At 34.4% G+C, this 23,909-nt stretch overlaps 3 protein-coding genes and 1 non-coding gene across 16 annotated transcripts in view; 3 read left to right on the plus strand and 1 right to left on the minus strand.

The window, feature by feature from the left end:
• LOC123691260 (mucin-4) overlaps positions 1 to 13,165 on the plus strand; it is a 79,448-nt gene extending 66,283 nt beyond the window's left edge. Inside the window, exons 4-16 of one of the 6 annotated variants that reach the window (XM_045635572.1) lie at positions 15 to 298; positions 3,310 to 3,461; positions 3,954 to 4,111; positions 4,341 to 4,387; positions 4,495 to 4,695; positions 5,148 to 7,064; positions 7,708 to 7,803; positions 8,010 to 8,203; positions 8,388 to 8,613; positions 9,519 to 9,811; positions 10,997 to 11,141; positions 11,387 to 11,585; positions 11,852 to 13,165. In XM_045635572.1, the coding sequence (XP_045491528.1) occupies positions 15 to 298; positions 3,310 to 3,461; positions 3,954 to 4,111; positions 4,341 to 4,387; positions 4,495 to 4,695; positions 5,148 to 7,064; positions 7,708 to 7,803; positions 8,010 to 8,203; positions 8,388 to 8,613; positions 9,519 to 9,811; positions 10,997 to 11,141; positions 11,387 to 11,585; positions 11,852 to 12,013 (4,074 nt within the window). In that variant the 3' untranslated portion in view covers positions 12,014 to 13,165. Of the gene's footprint in view, positions 1 to 14; positions 299 to 3,309; positions 3,462 to 3,953; positions 4,112 to 4,340; positions 4,388 to 4,494; positions 4,696 to 5,147; positions 7,065 to 7,707; positions 7,804 to 8,009; positions 8,204 to 8,387; positions 8,614 to 8,958; positions 9,185 to 9,518; positions 9,812 to 10,996; positions 11,142 to 11,386; positions 11,586 to 11,851 lie in introns of all 6 variants that reach the window. The other 5 variants (XM_045635564.1, XM_045635580.1, XM_045635599.1 and 2 more) reach the window with 5 other exon arrangements.
• Positions 13,166 to 13,758: 593 nt separating this feature from the next.
• Positions 13,759 to 18,375, plus strand: LOC123705928 (ionotropic receptor 21a). Its single transcript, XM_045655038.1, has 9 exons — positions 13,759 to 14,508; positions 14,579 to 14,775; positions 14,877 to 15,008; positions 15,100 to 15,261; positions 15,371 to 15,612; positions 16,299 to 16,439; positions 17,010 to 17,205; positions 17,448 to 17,646; positions 17,796 to 18,375. The coding sequence occupies exons 1-9, from the start codon at positions 13,759 to 13,761 to the stop codon at positions 18,324 to 18,326; spliced, it is 2,550 nt and encodes an 849-aa protein (XP_045510994.1). The 3' UTR covers positions 18,327 to 18,375.
• Positions 18,376 to 20,487: 2,112 nt separating this feature from the next.
• The window catches only part of LOC123691766 (myocyte-specific enhancer factor 2), a 49,430-nt gene continuing 46,008 nt past the window's right edge, over positions 20,488 to 23,909 (minus strand). For 6 of the 8 annotated variants that reach the window (XM_045636351.1, XM_045636375.1, XM_045636345.1 and 3 more), the window contains 2 exons: positions 22,138 to 22,301; positions 20,488 to 21,709 (listed from right to left, as the gene is read on the minus strand). In XM_045636351.1, coding sequence (XP_045492307.1) covers positions 21,624 to 21,709; positions 22,138 to 22,301 — 250 coding nt within the window. In that variant the 3' untranslated portion in view covers positions 20,488 to 21,623. The remainder of the gene's footprint in view (positions 21,710 to 22,137; positions 22,302 to 23,909) is intronic. The other 2 variants (XM_045636324.1, XM_045636338.1) reach the window with 1 other exon arrangement.
• On the plus strand, positions 23,760 to 23,831 carry Trnah-gug. The gene has a single exon. It is a non-coding gene; the product is annotated as a tRNA-His (tRNA).

Consider the following 23,909-nt stretch of genomic DNA (forward strand, 5'->3'; position numbering starts at 1 on the left):
ACATAATTTTACAGCAACAACAATTATATGCCGAGGTAGAAGATCAACTTCCACCAGTCGAAGAAATCGAGACCGACAGACAACAGAGAGTATACAGAGGACAACCCTCTACTATAGGACAGGTTCAAAAGGATAGAGACGGCTACGCAGCGCAACCTATTTCCTCTGGACGAACACTGAACGCAAACATTATTCCCGCTTCAATAAATCAGAACAGTAAAATCGGATCATTTTCATTTGGCACTCAGGTTGACGAAAGAAGAGCGCAATCCGCCACCCCTGCACCTCAAACTTACAGGTATATAAATCACTAATTGACAAGTTTTAATTGCATATTTACCAAGATTCATATAAAGACTAAACATTTAATGACTAAATAATATAATTATGATAATTTCAGTGGACCTACTCACGAAAACGTGACTGAAACTTCTGACAGACTTGTTGACTTCATGACTAACGAAATTGAAACTGATGAAATAAGAGAAAAGATTCATTCTAGGCGAAAGCGTGATATTGTTGATAGTGCTCCAGATTCTAGCTCTAAAAACAATTCTCATATTGTTGATAGAAATGATAACGATCAAACGATGGAATATATTGAAGTTGATACTGAATCTATACTGGATTACAATGACGAGCAACTTGAAGAAAATGAGAGAGGGAAGAGACAAGTTAGATATTACTCAAAAAATGGTTATAAAACTCCTATCAAAAGTTGGCCGAATACGAAACAGATAAAATATGTCGATTTGCAACAGTATAACCCCAATTACAATCCAAATATTCAAAGTTCTCGGTACCAACAAGTTTACAATAATGACGACTTAAGTAACGTTCAGCGTACTCCATCTGCGCCGAGTAACTATTTTCCAACAGGCAATTCATACCTTTCATATCAGACCGATAATTTTCAATCCCAACGACCGTTTAAACCTAGTTTACCGGATATACCAAAGCAAAAACAATCTCCAACAAATATAAACACTCAAATTATTACAAAAAGTCCACCAATTTCATCACTTCGTAACAATGATAATCCATTTTCGTCTTTATCGGGTGGTTTCTACAATAATAACCAGAATAATCAAAATAAGCATCATAATTTTAATCCGAACGGACAGTACATATATCAAACAGTAACTCCAAAATACCCTTCTTATTCTGACTCTTCTCAGTTATCTAGTACATTAGTTACTGGAAAACCTGTACACGCTTCTTCAACGATTGCCCCTGGTAAATATCATTCGAATTATCAAATCGCTAATGGTCAACCAAATAAATTTAGTAATGCAAATGATCAAAATACTGTTAATATCAGGCCTCCTAAGGCTGATGAAGAGTACGATGATGAAGATGAAGAATCAGACGAAGATGAAGATGAATCAGAAGAAGTTTCAAATGATAAAAGAACAAACTTTAGACCAATTTCTTCTCAAATACCCCATGAGTATAAACACCCTAAACATAAGTATGCTAATATTGACAATCCATTCGCAAGGCCTGATTTTAATTTTGAGGACTTTCTTACGAAACTGAGAGAGAGCCACTATTCTGTTGTGGGAATAACAACAAACAAACCTAAAATTTTGTACACTGATGGATTTTCTTCTACTCCTTCCCAAGGCCAAAGGTTAACATTTCCCGCATCTTCTACATATAAAGTAATCAGCACTCCAAAGCCATTTACACCTTCAACGCATTTAGGTGTTGTTCATTCTTCGACACCTCAACAATTTCAACTAACCTCCAATTCACAAAATAATCAACATGTGAAAATAAAGCCACCGAATTTTAAAGATGATCGTCAATTACCTTTGACTCACAACTTTGATACGCCATTTCAAAATATCAATGAATCACGAAGTACTTCACCGAAGAATCAAGCACAATATTTACAAGAGGTTACCCAAAAACCATTCTTTACCGTAACAAATAACGCACTCATCTCTAGTACAAGGAATACAAATTTCTTAAATCATCCTTCGCCTTTCGTTTCTAGTGAAAATCCCTTTGTATCGTCAACGATAAAGCCTAATCATCCGTTTGTTTTTACGTATAAGCAGTCAACTCCTAAACCTTCTACAACATTAGCTGGTCAACAATTAGCTGCTCTTCAGCAGTATTGGAATAACCCGTCTACGGAGTATTCACAATTTTTAAAATCTACTCTTAGACCGAATTATGTTTCCGATATACCAAATTTAGAAAGTTTGTTTAAACAAAGTTTTCGTCCTTCTCCGCAAGTGATAACGAGAGCACCAGAAACAGTTAGAAATCCAGTTATTAGTACAACTTCAACAACCACGACTACTACAACCGTTGCGCCGCCTAAACGTAAACCTATTCCAAAGCCATCTCCAGAAATGATTGATTACTATTATGACGACGAAGACGATCAATATTATTATGAACCCGTTGTTAAACCTAAATATATGCCTAGTTCTGAAGTTAAGCCGCAACGACCACCAATGGCTCAAAATTACGAAGAATATGACGATTTAAATGAAAACAAAGTAAATGCACAGACCACAGTACTCTCTCGACCTCCACTACGTAGACCGATAAATTATAATTCATATCAGCACGACAGTGTGACTAAAAACCATAATGACGTATCTGATATAACTAAGACACCTTTTAAACAATCATTAAAAAATATAAATGGTAAAATACCTGTTCCTGTTATGATGGATTATGTGACACCTAATGATGTGCGTCCCGAACTTAACGATATTGCAATGATACATCATGTTTCACGCAATCGTACTGTTCATATTCGAAAACCAATTAATAACGAAAATCCTTATACATTAAGACCACCGAAATACTTAAATCAAACAACATTGAGGCCTTATACAGTAAGGCATAGATTAGCTAAGCCAACCACTGTTAAAGATGCGTCAAGTCAAACTGAGGACACGAGACAAACCAGAGGTAAAATACGTCACCACAACATTGTAGCAGAAATGAAATCAACAACTCCATCTGACAGCTTACGACAAGAAACACGATACACAAAGACTGGTCACGATGACAAAACAAACAGGTAAAAATTGACGACTGTATGAGCAGTGTATAAATTATTTAAGAGTACATTTAAATGGTTTGAACCGCACTGACACTAACTTAATATATTTCTTACTATAATAACACTTACCACTTGTACTTCTTCCTTGTAACTATGACCAATGACATGGTGACTAGACTATATTAACATGACGATATTTATATTTATATAAGCTTTGTACATACTTTGGCAACTTTAATAAGTTCGAACAAAGTGTACGACTTGAAAATCGTTTACAGCTTGGAGCCAACGGAAAGTGTTACACCATCCTCATATTCCGCTAGCCCACGACCAAAAATGCTATACAATGGTTCTCAAGCTTACATACCTGACCAATACGATCCATATTATGCTGTGTACGATGAAGATGGTGAATTGTACAAAGACACAGGTAAGAAATGAGTTTACTTGAAATGAGTTTAAATGAGGTTACTCTGTATAAAGCACGAGTCACGAAAATATAGGTAGGTACGTGGTATTTAATAATGATAATGGGTTTTAAAATACTAATAAGATATGTTTCATATCTTAAAATAATAACCTTATAATTGTGGTAAATCGAGATATTATGTAAATATAAGACATGTAAATAAAACATGATATTAATGGGTATCTTCGACTATATATCTTAAATCTAATGATATATTGTCACAATTCACAATAACTGTTTAAAACTATTAAGCTGGATATTACTAGGCTACTTATCTCAAGTGTCAATCACTTTACATAAAACGGAAAAATGTACATACAAAAGCATCCTAGCTACCTAATATTACCTATCCGACCTACGCACCACGTCACTTCCCTTCCACATCCATAACACATTTAAAAGCAATGGTATGGGCACTTACGCAATAACGGGAGGACGGTACGGTGTTGGCAGATTATGAGCAGCAATATAACCCAGCCTCGCTCCGCCCGGCAGTGCAGCAAACGTACCGCGGCACGCCGCCGCCCGCGCCGGCTCGCCGACCTGTTGAGACATACACGCCGAGACCTGTGCTCCCTGACGACTACGATGATGCTTTAATACAAGGACAGGTAAGGATTTGATATCTGTTTGGAATAAAATTACCTTTTGTTACTTACAAGTTTCATATTGAAAGGTATTCGTACAATACATGTTCAGCAAGGAAACTGTAACTTTTTATTTGTGAAAGTAATATAGAATAACATTATATTATGAGATATTCCATACCGGTCTTTTATTTAAAAAGTCGCCTAATTTGTGTTTATGTAAAGCTTATATTTACAAAAAATTGTTTCACAGATATCCAACCAAAACCAGTATCAAACTTCAATTAGACAACAGACAAGGTAATGTTTTAATCAACTTAACAAATGCTTTTACTTATTATACAAATACCAAATAAAAAAGAGACAATATTTACAATTCCCTATTAATACAAATATCAATAATCTAGGGGCGATGGTAACGAATTGGGCTATGATCATATTCCAAGCAGCGTGAGAACGACTATTTATGAAGCTAGTTCCTTAAGCACAACTCCCACAACGACTAGCACTACCACTACCACGACCACTACTACCACGACTACTACCACAAAACGTCCAACCACTGCACCTTTCACAGAAGCTATAACAGTGTCTCGTTACAGCCCCAGGTACAAAAGATGTTCCAAGTTACAGAATTATATTCATCGGCTTCATCATTGAAAATGTCATCATCATTGTTACATTCATCTGCTAACAAATTGTAGTTAAAATAGAACAGATACTACCACATACATTTACTCTTTCAAATTAATCAATCTTTGTACCTGATTGACAATTTATTTATTAACATTTAAAACTAACCAAATGGTTTAAAGGTAACAAACATAACACCTGTATTGTTTTTCTCTGCTGTGTATGATATCTAGTGCGCAATGTGTTTTATATTTGCTTTTGTGGTATCTTTTGTGTGTTTAATAACTTAACAAAAATAGTATATAGTAAAGTTGAAATTTAATATTTGATTAGTTCACGTATTAAATTTAACCGTCCCCGACAATTCCTGTTAGAGTTGAACTAATATAGAACAGAAATTAGAAAGGTTTGTTTTCCTATTCAACAGATCGTCTACTGATGAAAATTCGTTTCGCGAATCCGATCCCAGTGAAAGTTATAAATCTTTCAATGAATCCCAATCAACCGTCCCTCCAACATTATCCCCTGTCATAAACTTGTCATCCCTTGCTAAACCCTTTGAAAAGACTGGTAACTCGAACAGGTTAAGTAATGACGCATCTTCTACTACTACTAATTTACCGACTCGAAGGACATCATCAAGAGCACCTGCAAGCAATAATAACAACTTTGAACTCGTACACTCTGATTCTAATAAGACAAATAAAAAAATGATATCATTAACAACTGGTTTTTCTATTCGTCGAAATATTAATGACACAAATAATCCATATACTGTAACAATGCATACCCAGCCTTTTGTTTCTCAAAATACCAGAAATAGCGATACTAAAAAACACGACATTCAAAGATATTATTATTATGATTTAAACAAAAATAGCGATACTTTGAAAAAGGACGATGATGTATTCAACAACGACCAAAGCCCTACTACACGACGAAATGATGCTTGTCTTGATGTTGAGGAAATAACTAAATATAAAAAGCCAATTATCAAAGTAACATCTACCTCAAAACCAAGAATTCGAATAAATACTACACCCCCACCCACAGATTCTACCAAGTACTATTTGAAAACTATATTAAAGCGCCCAGCTCTACAACTTAATAAATTTGTAAATATTGATCAATCTACCGAAAATAATATTAAGACCGATGAACCAGTTGAATCCGAATTAGAAGATATTAAAAATGATTATATTTTTAGTCCTTTAGAATCAAGTACGGAGAAAATTAATGATCAATTATATACCGCTAATAATAGACAATGGGACAAGCCTGTAATATCACCGTATGAAACATTAAATAATTTACGAAACAAAGACACAGAACAAGATGTAGATTACTTATCAACAAGTTCTTCTACTAGTACCACAACAACAACAATAGCACCAAGGCAATATTTAGAAAGATATGTAACAGAAAAACACTCACCCCGTAAGTCCTCTTACTATACATACCGAGTCGCAGATGACGATGTTTTAGATCAAACAACAGAAATGTTCAACGGAAGAGTTAAAAATATAATTAAAACATTTTTTAATAGTCTACAAAGTACACCGAGTATAGAAACATCTTCACCTTTTTCATCTTCTCCCCGTAATGAAGAAACTGTTAATATAGGATTCCAAAAAAAGAAAGTTAAATATTCAGACGAAAAACCAGTTCGAAATAATATCAAATATGTTCAAATAATTACAGAACCGGTAACTTTAGCAGAAATTGCTCCTACTTATACGACTATTGCAGAAGTAGTGAAAGAAGCAGAAGATCCATTCCTAACAACATCAACGTTAAATCCTACAACGACATTAGTTCAATTACCACAAGACCAACAAACGCCACCGACTATATTAGAGAGTTCAACAGTAAATGATATTGTAAATATACAAAAACCTACAACTTTTGAATCTAAATTTAGTAAGCTTGTGACTAATAAGCCACATACAGAAAAGTCCCATAAATATTCCAAAATAATTACTAAAGAACCTACCACCGTATACCCAAATAGCTCGCTTTCGAATGAAAATGAACCTACATCCGAATTAAATAATCCTACTGATATTTCTAGTACGACACCTGACGATCTTCAACCTATTGTTGTAAGTGACATTGCTTCGACTACTAGTACGACTAAATCGACAACGACTATTAAAACTGAGTACGACTTGACGTCGACCAAGTCGACTTTACCTTTCCCAACACGGGTTTCGCGAGTCAATCCCGCCATAAAGTTAGCTGCGAAAAACCTCGGAGGTGGGCGCAGGAGTTATCAATCGTCGAATTGCTCAACAGACAACCGTCTGCAAGCGAATCCAAAATGCAACGAAATCAAATATCAGAGGTATACTGCTTCCCGGCCAGTATTCTTACAGCCTGATGATCTTATCATACTTACATGTGGACGGTGGAGGCTTCTTTCTAAAGTCCTGCAAAGTGACGTAACTTTCTGCAGCCCGATGTAACTAGCATGAAAATAAACCTTTCCAAAAATCTCTAAATAGCACCAGTAGCTGAAACCTATCGCTTAGCATTTTCTCTTCTTTCATTGGGGGACTTCCAGTCGGTTGAGTTGAATTTTAGCATTGTTAACTCCTGACGCGTACTTTCCATTTCCTACTCAATTGCACCGACAAAACTCTACATTGTAGTTCTATGAAACCGTTTTATTAGAAAAGAAAGTTCCTCAATGTAGCTAATGCACAATTTATGTACTTCATCGCAACTCATCATCAGCACACCAATCATTGCGTTATATCATAATTATTTCATACCAATCTGCATGAATTGTACAACGTAAGTTATTTTATGTTAATTGTTTGATTTAACTATAAAAATATTAATATTTTAATGTTGTGAAAGAAATGCTTAAATTAACTATTGACGATAATAACAATAAGTTCAACAAGTAGCTTAAAACTTATTCACGCATACTAATGTTAACATATTCATAAAGTACGTATTTTATTAATCGTAATTATTTACAGACCAAGCAGTACCCGCGGACGTGGTTCCGCACATTACTCTACTTCGGGTGGATCTGAAACGCCTCAACAAACACCTAACAGAGGAACTCCACCAACGTTAGAAATAAACAAATTATTTATCACGCTTTTCATATTTGTAAATTTGAAGTAGTTTGAAGTCATCAATTAATTGCTTATTGCCATTTTAATTTTATTTTTGTCTGTAAATATCTCCTGTTCATAGTAGCATTTATTTTTTCCTTCTTTGGTATAACATTTTCTATTCCGTAATAGAAGTCATAATAACACTATTATATTTTTAGACGGAGTCGTCCTACATTGAAACCATCGACTGCTATTGTTTCTAAAACTGCAGAAGGTCCCGATATTTACACTAACCCGCCTAGAAGACCGGCACCTGTGTACCCTCAACCTACACCTGATAAAACTGCAGCCAAATGTAGAAAGGACGTATGCCTTCTACCAGATTGCTTCTGTGGTGGAAAAGATGTACCCGGTAAGTCTAATCATCATTCGACTAATTACGTATGACATTGTTAATGCTAGTTCAGGTAAGCAATAATACCTTCACCTGGTAGAAACCGAAAGCATAATCTAGGATGCAATACGCTTCGACAAAAATGTAATAATAATTTATTTTCTGCCACTTTTACATTTAATCAGTTTGCTGAATATCTCAGGAAATTTACCCGCCGACGAAGTACCACAAATTGTACTTATAACTTTCGACGATGCCGTGAACGATTTAAATAAAATGTATTATGAAGAGCTTTTTGAGAGAGGACGAGTTAATCCTAACGGTTGTCCCATTACCGCTACTTTTTACGTATCTCACGAATGGACAGATTATAGTCAAATACAGAATTTATATGCAGATGGTCACGAATTCGCCTCCCACACTATATCGTAAGTTTAAAGTTTTGAAGAATAGCTCTTCGCTGGGATAAACTCTCTTTGGTGAACTAATGCGGAAAACGTTCGGGGAAAATAATCGAACTCTCTTGTTTAAAATTAACCCGTCTTTATTCTTGGCCATCTAGTGTTAGTATTTATAATCTACATTGGGTAATATTTTATACTAATTAATATTTTTTTCTTTCTTCCTTTCTTCTAATCCCACCTATATTTTACCACTTTATAACCTGACTTGCCTTATACCTTTTATAACCTTCTTCTTTTCCTTCTCCTGGCACAAATGACACAAATCCAAAATTCACATGCACAATTGCCGTCCAATTCCTACAACAACAGGAGAAATGCCCATCGAGAGCATTCCGCAAATTGTTCTGCTCACGTTCGACGACTCGGTAAACGACCTCAATAAGGTTTTGTACGCGGACCTGTTCGATAAGGGCCGTGTTAACCCTAATGGCTGTCCAATCTCCGCGACATTCTATGTATCACATGAATGGACCGATTACAGCCAAGTACAGAACCTATATTCTGCCGGACACGAGATGGCGTCGCATACTATATCGTAAGTCTCAATAGCTATTACACACACATACACACTGCACGCACACTGGTTTGATTTTAAATTGATAGTTTTCTTCACACTATCACTTCTATTTATTTTAATTAATTCTTTAGATCACTAGTTTTAATTTTCAATTAATATATTTAGTGTAGTTTAGACTCTATCAAGGGAATTATGGTATTCTATACACTTATAATACAATTTTATACTGTTTCTTGGTGTTTCGGTAATGTATTTGTAGAAAAATCTTACTTAATCACAATATGGTTTATTCAATACTCTGCTGCTAAAGTATTAGAAATACATATTTTAATTTAACCGCTCTAATTTACAGTCATAGTTTTGGTGAGCAATTTTCTCAAAAGAAATGGAATAGAGAAGTAGGTGGACAAAGGGAAATCTTGGCCGCATATGGTGGAGTGAAATTGGAGGATGTAAGAGGCATGAGAGCACCTTTCCTCTCTGTTGGTGGTAATAAGATGTTCAAAATGTTGTACGACTCCAATTTCACGTATGATTCATCCCTGCCAGTGTATGAAAACAGACCACCCAGCTGGCCATACACTCTTGATTATAAATTGTTCCATGACTGCATGATTCCACCTTGCCCGACTAAGTCTTATCCAGGTGAGTTATATTATATTATCTTATCTAATTTATGAATAATATAAAGTGAAAAAACTAAAACCCAACTACGACAATAACCGGCGCTGAAAAAGTATAAAACAAGATTTCAGAATACTGAACTGAACAAAGTTGCTAATGTAGTTGCAAGTAAATGGACACAGTAGACTCAACCAAGATGCCTTCGTTGTAAATTGACAATAATGTCATACAATACTATTCTGAAGTATGCAATATTCCACTATGTAAAGATAAATTTTCATGTTTGGAAAGTCGTAGTCACACGTTGTTGAAGTGCTACGGTAGATAGGTATATTATGTAACGTGTGACTACGCCTTTCCAAACATGAAAATTTATCTTTACATAGTGGAATATTGCATACTTCAGAATAGTATTGTATCACATTATTGTCAATTTACAACGAAGGCATCTTGGTTGAGTCTACTGTGTCCATTTACTTGCAACTACATTAGCAACTTTGTTCAGTTCAGTATTCTGAAATCTTGTTTTATACTTTTTCAGCGCCGGTTATTGTCGTAGTTGGGTTTTAGTTTTTTCACTTTATATTATTTGTACTATTTTGGTGTTAAAGTGTATTTGGGGGCATAATATTAACAAAAGTTAAACTGATGAACTAATAAAGAAGCTATGGACGAAAAGATGTGAATTATATGCAATCAGCCCATGAATACAGGTAAAGTCACGAGCAAATGCTAGTAATATATATATATATTCAAAATGTACAAGGAAAGCGCTTTCAAATGATACCAAACACGGGATATTTATCCTAACTTTATTTTTTTACTTTGTATGTTTTGTCCGATAGAGGACGCCACATAAGATTTTGTGAAACCCCATATAGCATATAACCAGCGGACAATTAAGACGCTTCTAATGATATGTCATTTGTCAAATTCTGATAAGTAGTTTAGACGTTACAAGGGAACAGATGAACATACATACATACATACATACATACATAGCCTGTCAAAATCATAACCCTCCTTTTGCTTTGCCGTAGTCGGGTAAAAAATAACAGGACATCTCGGTTCTAATCTGTACATTCTACAATCATTTAGTTAGATAGCCTCTATATTATTATGAATATTATTCTTAGAAAAAACAGGTGACATATCAATAACTATATTTTTAACTTCAACTAAATAAAATCAATTTCTGATTTATAGGTGTTTGGGAAGTGCCTATGGTAATGTGGCAAGATCTTAACGGTGGCAGATGCTCAATGGGTGACGCCTGCGCCAATCCCCCGGACGCTGAAGGAGTATATAAAATGATATTGAAGAACTTTGACAGACATTACCAAACAAACAGGTAAACTTTAATCAATTAGGCATTAACTATAAATAGAAACAGCAGCTATTTAATAGTAACGTTAAATTTAATTAATATCGAAATTTTTATGTTATTATAACAACTACTTAATTGCTAAAGTTTGAGACGACGTCGACGTCTCATATCGCCTGTCGACGCCTATGCAATGGTGATGATTGTCATATTACATTTCTAAACGTTTTTTTATTTAGACTTTAGTAATAAATAAGTAATTTATTTTTCAGAGCACCATTTGGTTTGTTCTACCACGCCGCTTGGTTCACACAACCTCATCACAAGGAAGGTTTCATCATGTTCCTAGATTTCATCAACAAAATGAAGGACGTTTGGATTGTCACAAACTGGCAAGCCATCCAGTGGGTCCGTGACCCGACACCAATATCAAGGCTGAATAACTTCCAGCCTTTCCAGTGCAATTACCAGGTGAGCTATTTGCCTTTAATTTACCCGTTTTAATTAAATGGTGAAGAGATAGAGCTGCCAATAAAGACTGTATATAAATAATAATTTGTGTAAATGAATTCAAATAATTATAATTATTAATATTCTCTTTCTTTCATAAACTATTATTGGAAAATAATCATAAATACATCTATGTTTTGATCGTATAGACTTGATTCAATTTTATTCTCCTCAATGATTCCTGAATTATGATTCAATTTATTAATTCCTATCATTTTCAATTTCAGGATCGTCCCAAGAAGTGTAACAATCCAAAAGTATGCAATCTCTGGCACAAGTCCGGAGTGAGATACATGAGGACATGCCAACCGTGTCCGGAAATCTATCCCTGGACAGGGAAGACCGGCATCAGATCCTCGCGCATCGACAACGAAATAGAAGAGAAATAAATGTTAACTAGTAGAAGATCTCGTATCCATCTTTGATAGTGATCCTGTGAGATTTGTAAAAACGATTTTGAAGCCAATGAGGCAAGGATCACTTCACTAGACATTTAGTAGAAATTGTGTTGTCACCAACTCGAAGAGTGCCATGTAGGTTTTGATGGTCACAAACAAACGACAGTAAACAATTTCGTTGAAGATGTGATTCGATATTTTTAGTAAATACACTAATTATTATTGATGATAGTAAATGCGTATTGTATTGGAAACTGTGATATTGTATGTTTTCAATCATCTAGGATGAGAAATACTTCGAAAACTACCTAAAATATAATTATTTAAGTATTTGGTATTGTAGAAATAATACTTGGTGCAATGATTGTTTGCAATACTTGTATTTTCATATTTACGTCTATTCAAAATCCTTTAATTGTATATGTTAATAATTTTACAAGAAAAAATCTGAATTCAATTTTTACCAATCAATTTTCTGTTTTCCGATAATTTTATACAAGAGCCATATTAAAATTTAGACGGTCTTAATCTTGCCAGCTTTGTGGTTGACACTGCCTTTTTATATCTAATGAATAATTGTAAATATAATGATAGTGTTTTGTATTAGGGTAAGTATTTTAGACTTTTATAGAACGATGACAATATTATGTATCGTGAAATTGGATCTTTAGGAAGAATAATGGAAAATTCCGTTGCGCAGACGTCTGACTACATCGATTTTAAATGAAGCACATGTCTCTGCGACTGAATTGACGAAATTTCACTTTTATCCATTCGTTTTCGTAAAATATTAAATTCAACATTACGATGTAAGTTTATATATCAAATTAGATTAACGCTTTTGTCTGCTAAAATGCGAATTAGAAGGCGCTTGCTATAAATTTATTATACAGAAGTAATATTTATAAGTATTATTGTAAATATAGGATTAGTATTTAAAATTGGTAACCATTTTGTACGATGAATTTATTTGATTGTGTATTTTATATTTTTACTCACCGGCAATTTCATTATATCTCGGATTTAACTAAGACATTGGAATATTTAATATTATAATTAGTTTCCATTTGTACTCTGGTAAACTTACTTGTGTAGAAATGTGATTGAATGTCATGTGCTGAAAATAAAATTTATTTAATTTAACTAACGCATTTTTATTAAAAACATCCTCACTGAAAACTCACCCACATTAATAAATGAATGAGAACTTTTTAATAAATGTTGTTTAAGATAAAAAATAGTTCTACATCAAGTTTATTTTTTCTTTCATTACTTACTTTACAATCTCTACATCGAATATTAAGTTATGAAATAATAATATAGAAAAAAATATTAAATGTTTTGTTTATATTGTCTTACCTATTTGTATAATTTTTACTTAAACATTCTCAAAGAGGATTTTAAAAGAACAATAAATGAATACCTTTATATTGAATTTATTAAAATACCGACATCAGTTAGAACATGATGATTTCATTTATGAATATACAATGCACCTATAAAAACCCGATGATTTCGTGCAATATAAAATATGTCACACTACAAGTTTGTTACTAGTTAGGTATTATTATTTAATGATAACCTTATCATTGAAAGCCTAGCTAGATCAAGGACGGCTTGTTATTGAGTGAGCAAGGTTCTCATAAAAAATGTAATTTCAATCATAGCACCTGCCTGATCAAATTCCACGAACTCAATTCAAGGTCTAAGTCAAACCATATAAAAGAATTGCTCACATGTTTGATAGACAGTATTTGTATCAACGCATCACAATGCAACTATTATATTTATTCCTGCTCTACATTCATATCGTAGAATGCAAGGAAATAATTGAGTATTATCCATCAATGCGAGAGTTAAGCCGTGGCGGACTAGTCGAAAGGCATTATAAAAATAATGTAAACCATAAAATGAAGCAGCAAATCCAAAGACCTCATCGAATCTTTAACGAAAAAGAGGAACGAATTTATAAAAATATAACTAAACGAGCCTCCGATCCTGTTTTCCATGGTTACCCGAAAACTGTCGAAGAGTTGTGGCATGAGCGTTTTCTAAAGTTAGATGGAGCCTTCGATCAAACCCCGTCCCTCATTCATTTGATACAAAATATCACATTGACTTATTTGAATGATTGCACTCCAGTTCTCCTTTACGACAGTCAGATAAAGTCTGCTAATACGTATCTCTTTCAAAATTTATTTAAAACGTTTCCTGTATCATTTGTACATGGCTATATTGGTAGTAATGATTCGCTACAGGAACCAAAACTTTTACACCCGAATCAGGAATGTTTGCATTTCATACTATTTTTAAATGATGTTAAAAGAAGTGCGAAGATAATAGGAAAGCAACCTAAGAGCAAAGTGGTTGTTGTAGCCAATGCCTCACAATGGGCAGTTCAAGAGTTTTTATCAGGTCCGCAATCCAGGGTCTTTATTGATTTACTTGTTATTGGTCAGAGCTTTAAAGATGATGACAACACACTGGTAAGTTTGTTTAGAAATAAAGGCATATCGTAAAGATATCTATTCAATTTAAATAAAATCAAATCTATAGGAAGCGCCATACATACTGTATACTCACAATTTGTACACGGATGGCTTGGGCTCTAGCGAGCCGCGCATCCTCGTGTCCTGGACCCATGGGAAGTTTTCGAGAAACGTAAACTTGTTTCCAACCAAAATGACTGAGGGGTATTCGGGACACAGATTTCTTATAGCTGCAGCTAATCAGCCTCCATTTGTGTTTAAGAGGTTGGTAAATTGTGTGAAATAACTAAATATCTACTATTTCAAGTACCTAATTGTATTTATATCTAGTTAGGTAACTAACTGTAACGTTTGTATGTATTTAGGTCAACTCTGAACACTAAGAGTGGTGATTCTCAAACAACGTGGGACGGTGTGGAAATAAGAATTCTTAAGCTTTTAGCTGAAAGGAATAACTTTTCGATTGAAATAGTTGAACCACGGGATTCAAACTTGGGGTAAAAATGTTGACCTATTCATATTAATTGACTGTAGTCTATAGTACAAATAAACCCTAATTTGGTTACAAATGATAATGTTATAAATTAGATCTGGTGATGCAGTAGCTAAAGAAATAGCTCAAGGCAAAGCTGATATAGGAGTAGCTGGACTGTATGTGACGAGCGAAAGGATGAGGGACATGGATTTAAGTTTTCGACATTCTCAGGATTGTGCTGTTTTTGTTACTTTAACATCTACAGCGCTTCCACGGTTAGTATTGCCTGTTGTACTTCTAGGTTTCCTGAATAACGTCTACCTACTTTATACCTATCTTCAAAAGCTGTAGAAACAATAAGCACCCTATTATTTTGTATTCTAGATATCGTGCGATTCTGGGTCCTTTCCATTGGCATATTTGGGTCGCATTAACCTTCACATATTTGATTGGAATTTTTCCTCTAGCATTTTCTGATAAACACACCTTGAGACATTTAATTAATAACAGCGGCGAGGTGGAAAATATGTTCTGGTATGTTTTTGGAACATTTACAAACTGTTTCACTTTTGTGGGAAAGAATTCTTGGAGCAAGACCACAAAGATTACAACTAGATTGTTAATTGGTAAGCATATTATAAGTAAGGCTCACCATTGATACTTAATATGAACTTTAATATGTTAACCCCACGTAGGTATTATTTGACGCAGTTTTACCTATACAAAACTATTATAATACTAGCCTCCGCCCGCGACTCCGTCCGCGCGGATGTCGGTCTTCGCGTGGATGGTTTATCCATTTTGAGTAACTCTGACAATGACATCTTATAAATATCTATTGTACCCAAATACGGCTAGGCCTATGATAATACGCAACGTGTGTTCGCGGTTCTACAGAACAACGTCTATGGATAAAACTGAAAAATTAAGATTAATTTTTTTCTACGTATTTTTCCAGGATAAAAAGTATCCTATTTTACGCCCAGGATAATAAGGTATAATTATACCAAGTTTCATCGAAATCGAACCGCTAGTTTTCACGTGATGCCTTCACATACAGACAGACAGACAGACAGACAGACAGACAGACAGACAGACAGACAGACAAAAATTTTTTTAATCACATATTTGGGTTTGGTATCGATCCAGTAACACCCCCTGCTATTTATTTTTTCAATATTTTCAATGTACAGAATTGACTCTTCTACAGATTTATTATATGTATATAGATTTGCACACAAATGAACAACATCGTAGATAGAGCTGAGACACTTTCTTATGCTAAAGATCTTTATTATTATTGATATTTTAGGATGGTACTGGCTCTTTACAATTATTATAACGAGTTGCTATACTGGATGCATTATTGCGTTCGTAACGTTACCAATTTATCCGGAAACTGTTGATACCATACAGCAGCTATTGAGTGGGTTTTACCGGGTTGGGACATTAGGTAAGAATCTAATGAAAGTTTTTTTAATAATCCAATGTAATAATAATTATAAAATCTGGATACTTACTGAAATAATAAATCTCCTGATCGGATTTCCGCCTAGGTGCCGTACTGCGATGTAGGTACTCTACATCTAGATAATAGAAAATTATATGAACCATAACACATAACTTAAAAGATATCCAACGTAATAATAATTATAAAATCTGGATACTTACTGAAATAATAAATCTCCTGATCGGATTTCCGCCTAGGTGCCGTACTGCGATGTAGGTACTCTACATCTAGATAATAGAAAATTATATGAACCATAACACATAACTTAAAAGATATCCAACGTAATAATAATTATAAAATCTGGATACTTACTGAAATAATAAATCTCCTGATCGGATTTCCGCCTAGGTGCCGTACTGTGATGTCCTCTACCTCTAGATAATAGAAAATTACTTATATGAACCATAACACATAACTTAAAAAATTCACGTAAAATCGCCAAAGCCGAAAGTCTTATAATATAGTGTCTGAATCTCTAGAAAAACTTGAAAAGTTCTTGTTGTATTTCTTCAGATAGAGGCGGTTGGGAACGATGGTTCGTAAACACCTCGGATCCGATGACAAACAAACTCCTAAAGAAAGTGGAATTAGTTCCTGACATTCGAACTGGCATTCGGAATATAACAAAGGCATTTTTCTGGCCATATGCGTTTTTGGGATCAAAGGCAGAACTAGAATACCTCATACAGTCGAACTTTTCTAAAGCTGAGTAAGTTTCGCGAGAACTTGGAAGTTTTGTTTTATAAAAGATAGATGTCACTAAATTCTATACCATTTCAACTAAGGTCCTTCATTATTAATTTATATTAAAACTACTGCAGTTTACACATATTATGTATATCTATTTATTATCATAAAAAATATGAAACTGCTTGATAAATCATAACACAAATATGTTCGTTCAAATTACAGAATTTCTATAGTTTAGATAATTTTTCTAAACAATTTTAGATCAAAACGGGCAGTCCTCCATATATCTAATGAATGCTTCGTCCCATTTGGTGTGACAATAGGCTTTCCTAATAACTCCATACACACAACAAAATTGAGTAACGATATAAGGAAATTATTACAAGCAGGAATTATCGACAAAATTACGGATGACGTCCGCTGGGAAATACAAAGGAGTAGTACAGGAAAGCTTTTATCGGTAAAGAACTTCCCCTTCCTATACTGAAAAACCAGTTATTAAACTCACTTGGTTGGATTTTGACCTTTGCAATAAAAATATATTTTTTGTACAAATATTACATTAAAAAAAGTTTCAATAATCATGTTTCTTTATATTTAATTTTATAGGTAAAATCAACAAGTCTATCATCGAATTCTTTAGAAGAAAAAGGATTGACACTAGAGGATACACAGGGCATGTTCCTTTTACTTGGCGCCGGCTTTCTCATAGCAGCTACTGCTCTGATCTCAGAATGGATGGGAGGCTTCACACGAAGATGTCGGTCTATACGACCACATAGTACTGAATCCAAGGAAGATCTAATCAATACAGGCTATCCTGAAGATAGTTTAAAAGAAGTTGATAGACTACAAATAAATTCAAGATCCACAAGCATCGAATCTTCGGATACCCTCGATAGCCAGATATTACAGATTAACCAAGAATCGATCGTGGTTCATAACAATGTCGATGATTCCATATGGAATTCTAGACAGTCAAGTATCGATTTAGACAAGGAAGTCCAAAACATATTCATGAAAGATGAAAAGCCGATTCGTACTGAGAAACGTAAGATAGAAATGACAAAAAGTAAATCACTGGAAAAATCAAGACAAGATACAGCTTCTAAAGTCTTTGGTGACCATGTAACTGAATAAAATAAGTGTATTTAACTTAAGGGTGTATAGACAAAAATAATAAACCAAATTGACATCCAACTCTTTATTATCCTTCGAACAGTCATCAAAATAATTTATAACAATTTTCTAACACTGTCCATTAACATTAATATTTCATTCAGCCACTGAGATGTTTATAATTCATTTATACAAATGGCAGAACCACATCTGCTGCGCAATATACGCTGCCGTAAGACCTAGATAATGCATTATTTGGCCCGGCCACATCTTATAAAATAATTACACATTATGACTTAACCCGCGTGACACCTTCGAAATATCGAAAGTTTCACCACGGCTAGCAGTAAAAATATCGATAAAATACAACAGATTTTGCATTCTTTGTAAATTCAAACGAAAATATAACTAGTACCTACCTAAGCAATATTGTTATCTCTGATGTATTGCACAACTGATGTTACGAGTGATTAAGTGTGAAATCGACTGAGTATTCATAAAGGATATGTATTATAGTCCTACTTACTATCTGGGTTGTTCTGAGCTGTGAGACAATAGCAAAGTCGAAACAGAAACACATTGCGTAACATCTAATGTTCGGAACCCGAGGGTTTCGGATAATTTATACTTATGACTAACTCCATAAATGCAATGATCTCACACTAATACAACGAGAGGCTTATTGCTATTGTGCCACAGCAATATTACGGGTAAAACATACACAAATGGTACATCTAAAAACAAATCAAGCAAACCATTTATACAAAAACACACAACACAGTTGTGCGTGAAATGAATATAATATTATTATAATTATTTATAAGTGAAATCATTCCCGATAGCAAATCTCACAACCTCGGAAATTATGCTCCCAATACCAGCTTACTGTTTTATATTACAAGAAAGTCGATAATTCAAGTGCAATCGACAGAAACTCTATGATGTTTTTACATAAATATGGATAATATTCAATGATTGATACTTAGTCCTACTCGGATATCATCCGACACAGATTATTAATATAATTATATATTTATTACATAGTTAAATCTTTTAAGAAACTTCGTGCAGTTCGTGATAGGTATCGGCAACATCTACATACATTTACTTATTTTTATTTTCATTATGAAATAAAATTAAGAATGCCTCTTAGTTTATGTTGAGAAGACGTAATAACAATATTTAAAAATTTATAGGAAGTATAGTTCAACTGAATATTATTATGCAATAAATAAGATGGGTTTAGTTAGTAACATATATAAAATATTATAATATAATATTGGCCAAATAAAAATTTGAGCAAATTTTAACGAATATAGCACACATAGATATGAAAGGAACTTTTAGGAACAATCGAGAAACATCTTAATTTCAACGAAAGTTAACAATTTTAAAGAATATGAATCTTTGAGTGCAGTGTCAGTATCACAATCATGCTAACATTTTTTATAAGAATATTTCCCGACATTCGGGACAACGTTTATTATGCATCGGTATTAAAATATTACATTTTAACTATTTGTGTATAATATTATACAATGTGAAAATACATTTCTTACTCGTTCAGACTTTTGAACTTCAAACTGGATACTTCCCTGTACAAATTCAACAAATATATCATTTTGTTATTGTGATTTGAAGTATTACAGTAATCTGACTATGATGTATCTATACAAGTATTAAAATAGTGATTTTTACATATAACAACAATCGTATAATTTTATATTTACATACTTAGTTCGTACAAATAAAATAAAATACGTGAAAAAGACATTGATTTGAAACAATTAGCAAAAGTTTCAATAACATTCTCTTAATATTTCTTTATAAAATGTGAATGAGATAATGTATACACGTTACGAATATATTACAAAGTTTTAAATATGGGTACACTTAGGCACTGTGAACAAGGCAACTACAGTGTGAAGATTACAAGTGGTCCAAATTAAAAAGCGAAATAGGTTATTTTTAGGGTATATTTTGTTAAAAATATGTATATTTTTAATATGACATAGGAAGTAGCTCAAAATAAGTATATCTTTATTCAATAATTTGTGGTATATAATTAAAATTTTATGATTATACAACATCTAAAAATATGTGGTTTGTGATTTAGTAGTGCTATCAAAATATTTTATTTGTGAAAATATATTTTTGTGTTAAAGCTTATAGTAAATGATTACGACGCTTCAGATCACATTAACAAAATGTAATATATAACAACAAGCTTCACCATACGTTAGTACCCAATTATAGCCACTAAACACTAACATGTACTTTACAAGTACGCTCGTACACAATGAATTATGATTTTAAATTGACTTCAATATTTGGTCTGGATGATACGCCCGCATTTTTGACTTCTCTGATGGAAACTGTGATCCAAATGAGATCAATTAGAAGATTTGTAGAGTTTGAAAGGAGTCTAATTACAGTAAATCGTGTTCACTTACAAGACGAAACTGCTTAAGGTGCGAGTTATCATAAGAATTTTAAAGCTTCGTGTGGTACATTTATATACTCATATCTAGCTAACATTACCTACTTACAATACATAACATTCGTACCTAACGGGACGTGTATACATATTGTGTAAATATCAATATTATTTTCGTGTATAAATATGTCAATACATAAAGTACATTTTCCAATACATAACTTATTATCTTCTGTGATGATGCTACACTTAATTTACAAAGATTCAAAGTTCGGATGTCACACTATGATATTTTAAAATGGCACAAAAAAACTATAAAACACTAACACAAAGTCAACAGTGTCCGTCTCTTTCGCACTCGCACAAATGTCTGCGGTCTGTCGCACTCTGCGCACTTCACTCCTTCCGGCTGCTTATAACAGTTCACTCGCCGATCGCAATATCGACTGTTTCTTATCGTGACTAATTTTAAATTGACTAACATTTAAGCTAAACAGACAATGGCACGGATTGCACATATAACATCTATATACAGAGGAAATTAGAAATCTATCTACGTACGCGTAGGGTTCAATTTCGAACAGAAGTCGCTACTGTGGTGATGGCGTGTAACATCGATTACGTATAAGGGTCGTGAACATTGCAAACACCGATCTAGGGGAGGGGTGGGAGGAGGGCGGCCCTTTCCCGGAGTGCCGGGCTGTCGCAGCACCGGAGGGCACCTGCAGCACCGAGCAGCACCGTCGGAAAAGAGCGTTTATGAGCAGGACGGTAGGGTCGAAGCTCGTTCGGCGCGGAGGGCTCGCGAGGCCTGGGCCCCCGAGGCTCTAGCAGTGCGGGTGGAGGGGCCTCGGGTAGGGACCGAAGGCCTCATAGCCTAGCTATGTGGCCCAGCCCTCGATCCGCGGCCGCTTCGTGTGGGGCTGCTCGTAGTCCAGCGGGACGGCGTTGTGTCGCATGTCTTGGCCTGCAAAATATATCAACATTCATAATATCCGATGATTATTGAGAAAGAAAGTTAGAAAAGAGAAATTCAACATTAGGATTACTGCATTATTTCTGAATAGGTACCAACTAACGATACGATTATGGTAAAAATAAAACTTTGTGTATTAGTTAATATACACTGATGGTGTTTATTATATATCTGTGTGATGGTGAGCACGTAATACTATACGTAAGTATATGAGGTGAAACAACATATACTTTAGGGCTTATTTGTGCCATTGTGCAGTGATAGTGTATACCTAATAATTAATGAAGGTGTATAATTTTCGCAAGGTGCGCAAGGTCTACAGCGGGAACAAGTTAAAAGTCCCTTGTCCACCAATGTATGCTTCAAAAGTGTGTATACCGTGGTTGTTGTGTGTATAAATAAGATAAGCTAGTGCTCACCATCGAGTCCGGGCGCGAGGTGCGCGGGCTGCGGCGCGGCGGGCGGCGCGCGGTGCAGGTGGTCGGGCGCGCGCGGCGGCGACACCGGCTCCGCTTTGATCTTCACGTTGCTGGGCGACGCGGCCGGCGGCGGCGTGCCCCCGCCCAGCACGGGCAGGCTGCTACTGTAAACGTAGCTTTGGTCATTTATTGTTCTTGTATGATTTTTAGCGGTGAAGGAAAACATCGAGAGGTAACCGACGTGTTTCGACATGTCTATTTCCTTTCCGACCTCGACCGACCCTCGATCCTCAAAAGAAGTTGAATCAAAAGTTTGACGACACGTGACATTTGCCAACCCACGTTTGACCAGCGTGGATTACAGTCAGATCCCTTATAGGAGTCCCGTTCGTTTCCCAGCAGCATATAAAGAGCTGATGGTGATAATCATTTTTAGGGTTCCGTACCAAAAGGGTATTACGGAAACTTCACTGTTTGTCTTACTGCCCAACCATCAGTCACCAGGCTCTTCAATGTTTAAGTTGGCAATGGGTCGCCTGATAATAGACAACCACATTCGTATAGGCATTATGATTATAAAATACATTTTTGTATGTACGCTGTACGCTGTTTTGACAACACACAAGTGAATACTATCGAAACTTAGGTGAAATTTGTGTATCTATGTTGTTGTTTTTTGAATATTAATTTATTAGGAATAACTGTTTACTCCGAATTAGGAAAGTATTTAAATGATATTGCACATTTATCATAGAACTCGAAAGTGAGTGGTCAAATAAACAACAACACATATATTTAATATTATGATTATAGTCTTTATGAATATATATTAGCAGTTAAGCTTATTCATACGCCTGAAGCGATATCGATATTTTGAACAAGGAAAAAACAGCCGTACTAGTTAGTGAGAACATCAACTTATTTATTAAATTTTGTTAAATTGTCTTAACAATTCAAATTTCCTAGTAACTATGTACTTTATATCCCTGTAAAAATATATTATTTCTATAAAGTTACACTTAATGTATTGCTGTATGCAAATTGAAAATATCTGCAGATATTCAGTTTCACATAAATTATTATGGATTAGCGATATGTACTTCAGACGTATAAATTTGTTGATAAGAACTAATGCATTCATGCGTTGAAAATATGGAAATATAGTATGGAAAGTAATAAAGTGATTGCATGTTTTAATTTATTTTCATCTCAAATCAATTGAAGTTATAAAATCAATTAATATATTCTCATTTATATTTATATTAATGAATAAGTTAAAAATAATTATACTCTATAATTATAACTTTTTACGACAGTAAGGAAAAACTATAAGATAATTATGAAGTTTTAACATCAGCGTGTATTTTGTATCATCTATTTAAATATCTTATAGTACGATATTTTGCATTATTCATTAACGGGATTAGCATAGAAAATAAATTATAAAGTAGAATTGTTAAACATCACGCCTCGTTGGAAAGCAATTAGTTTTTTACGAACCTCGTTGATCATGAAAAAGAGGTACGTTAAGTTTTTTGGTTAAAACAAGTGAAGCGCGAAAAGTGATGTAACTTTGTCGAATGCTATAAATTATTTTGAACATTCTAATATCTGCTCCGATAGCCGTGATCGTCTAGTGGTTAGGACCCTACGTTGTGGCCGTAGTAACCCAGGTTCGAATCCTGGTCACGGCAGCGCAAGCTGTCTCGGCGGAGCAATTTTTTATTTTTATTCGACCATTTTTCTTCGCGTTATAACCGTATTTTAGAGTT

Source organism: Colias croceus, chromosome 1, assembly GCF_905220415.1.
Source record: "Colias croceus chromosome 1, ilColCroc2.1".
Classification (NCBI taxonomy): Eukaryota; Metazoa; Arthropoda; class Insecta; order Lepidoptera; family Pieridae; genus Colias; species Colias croceus.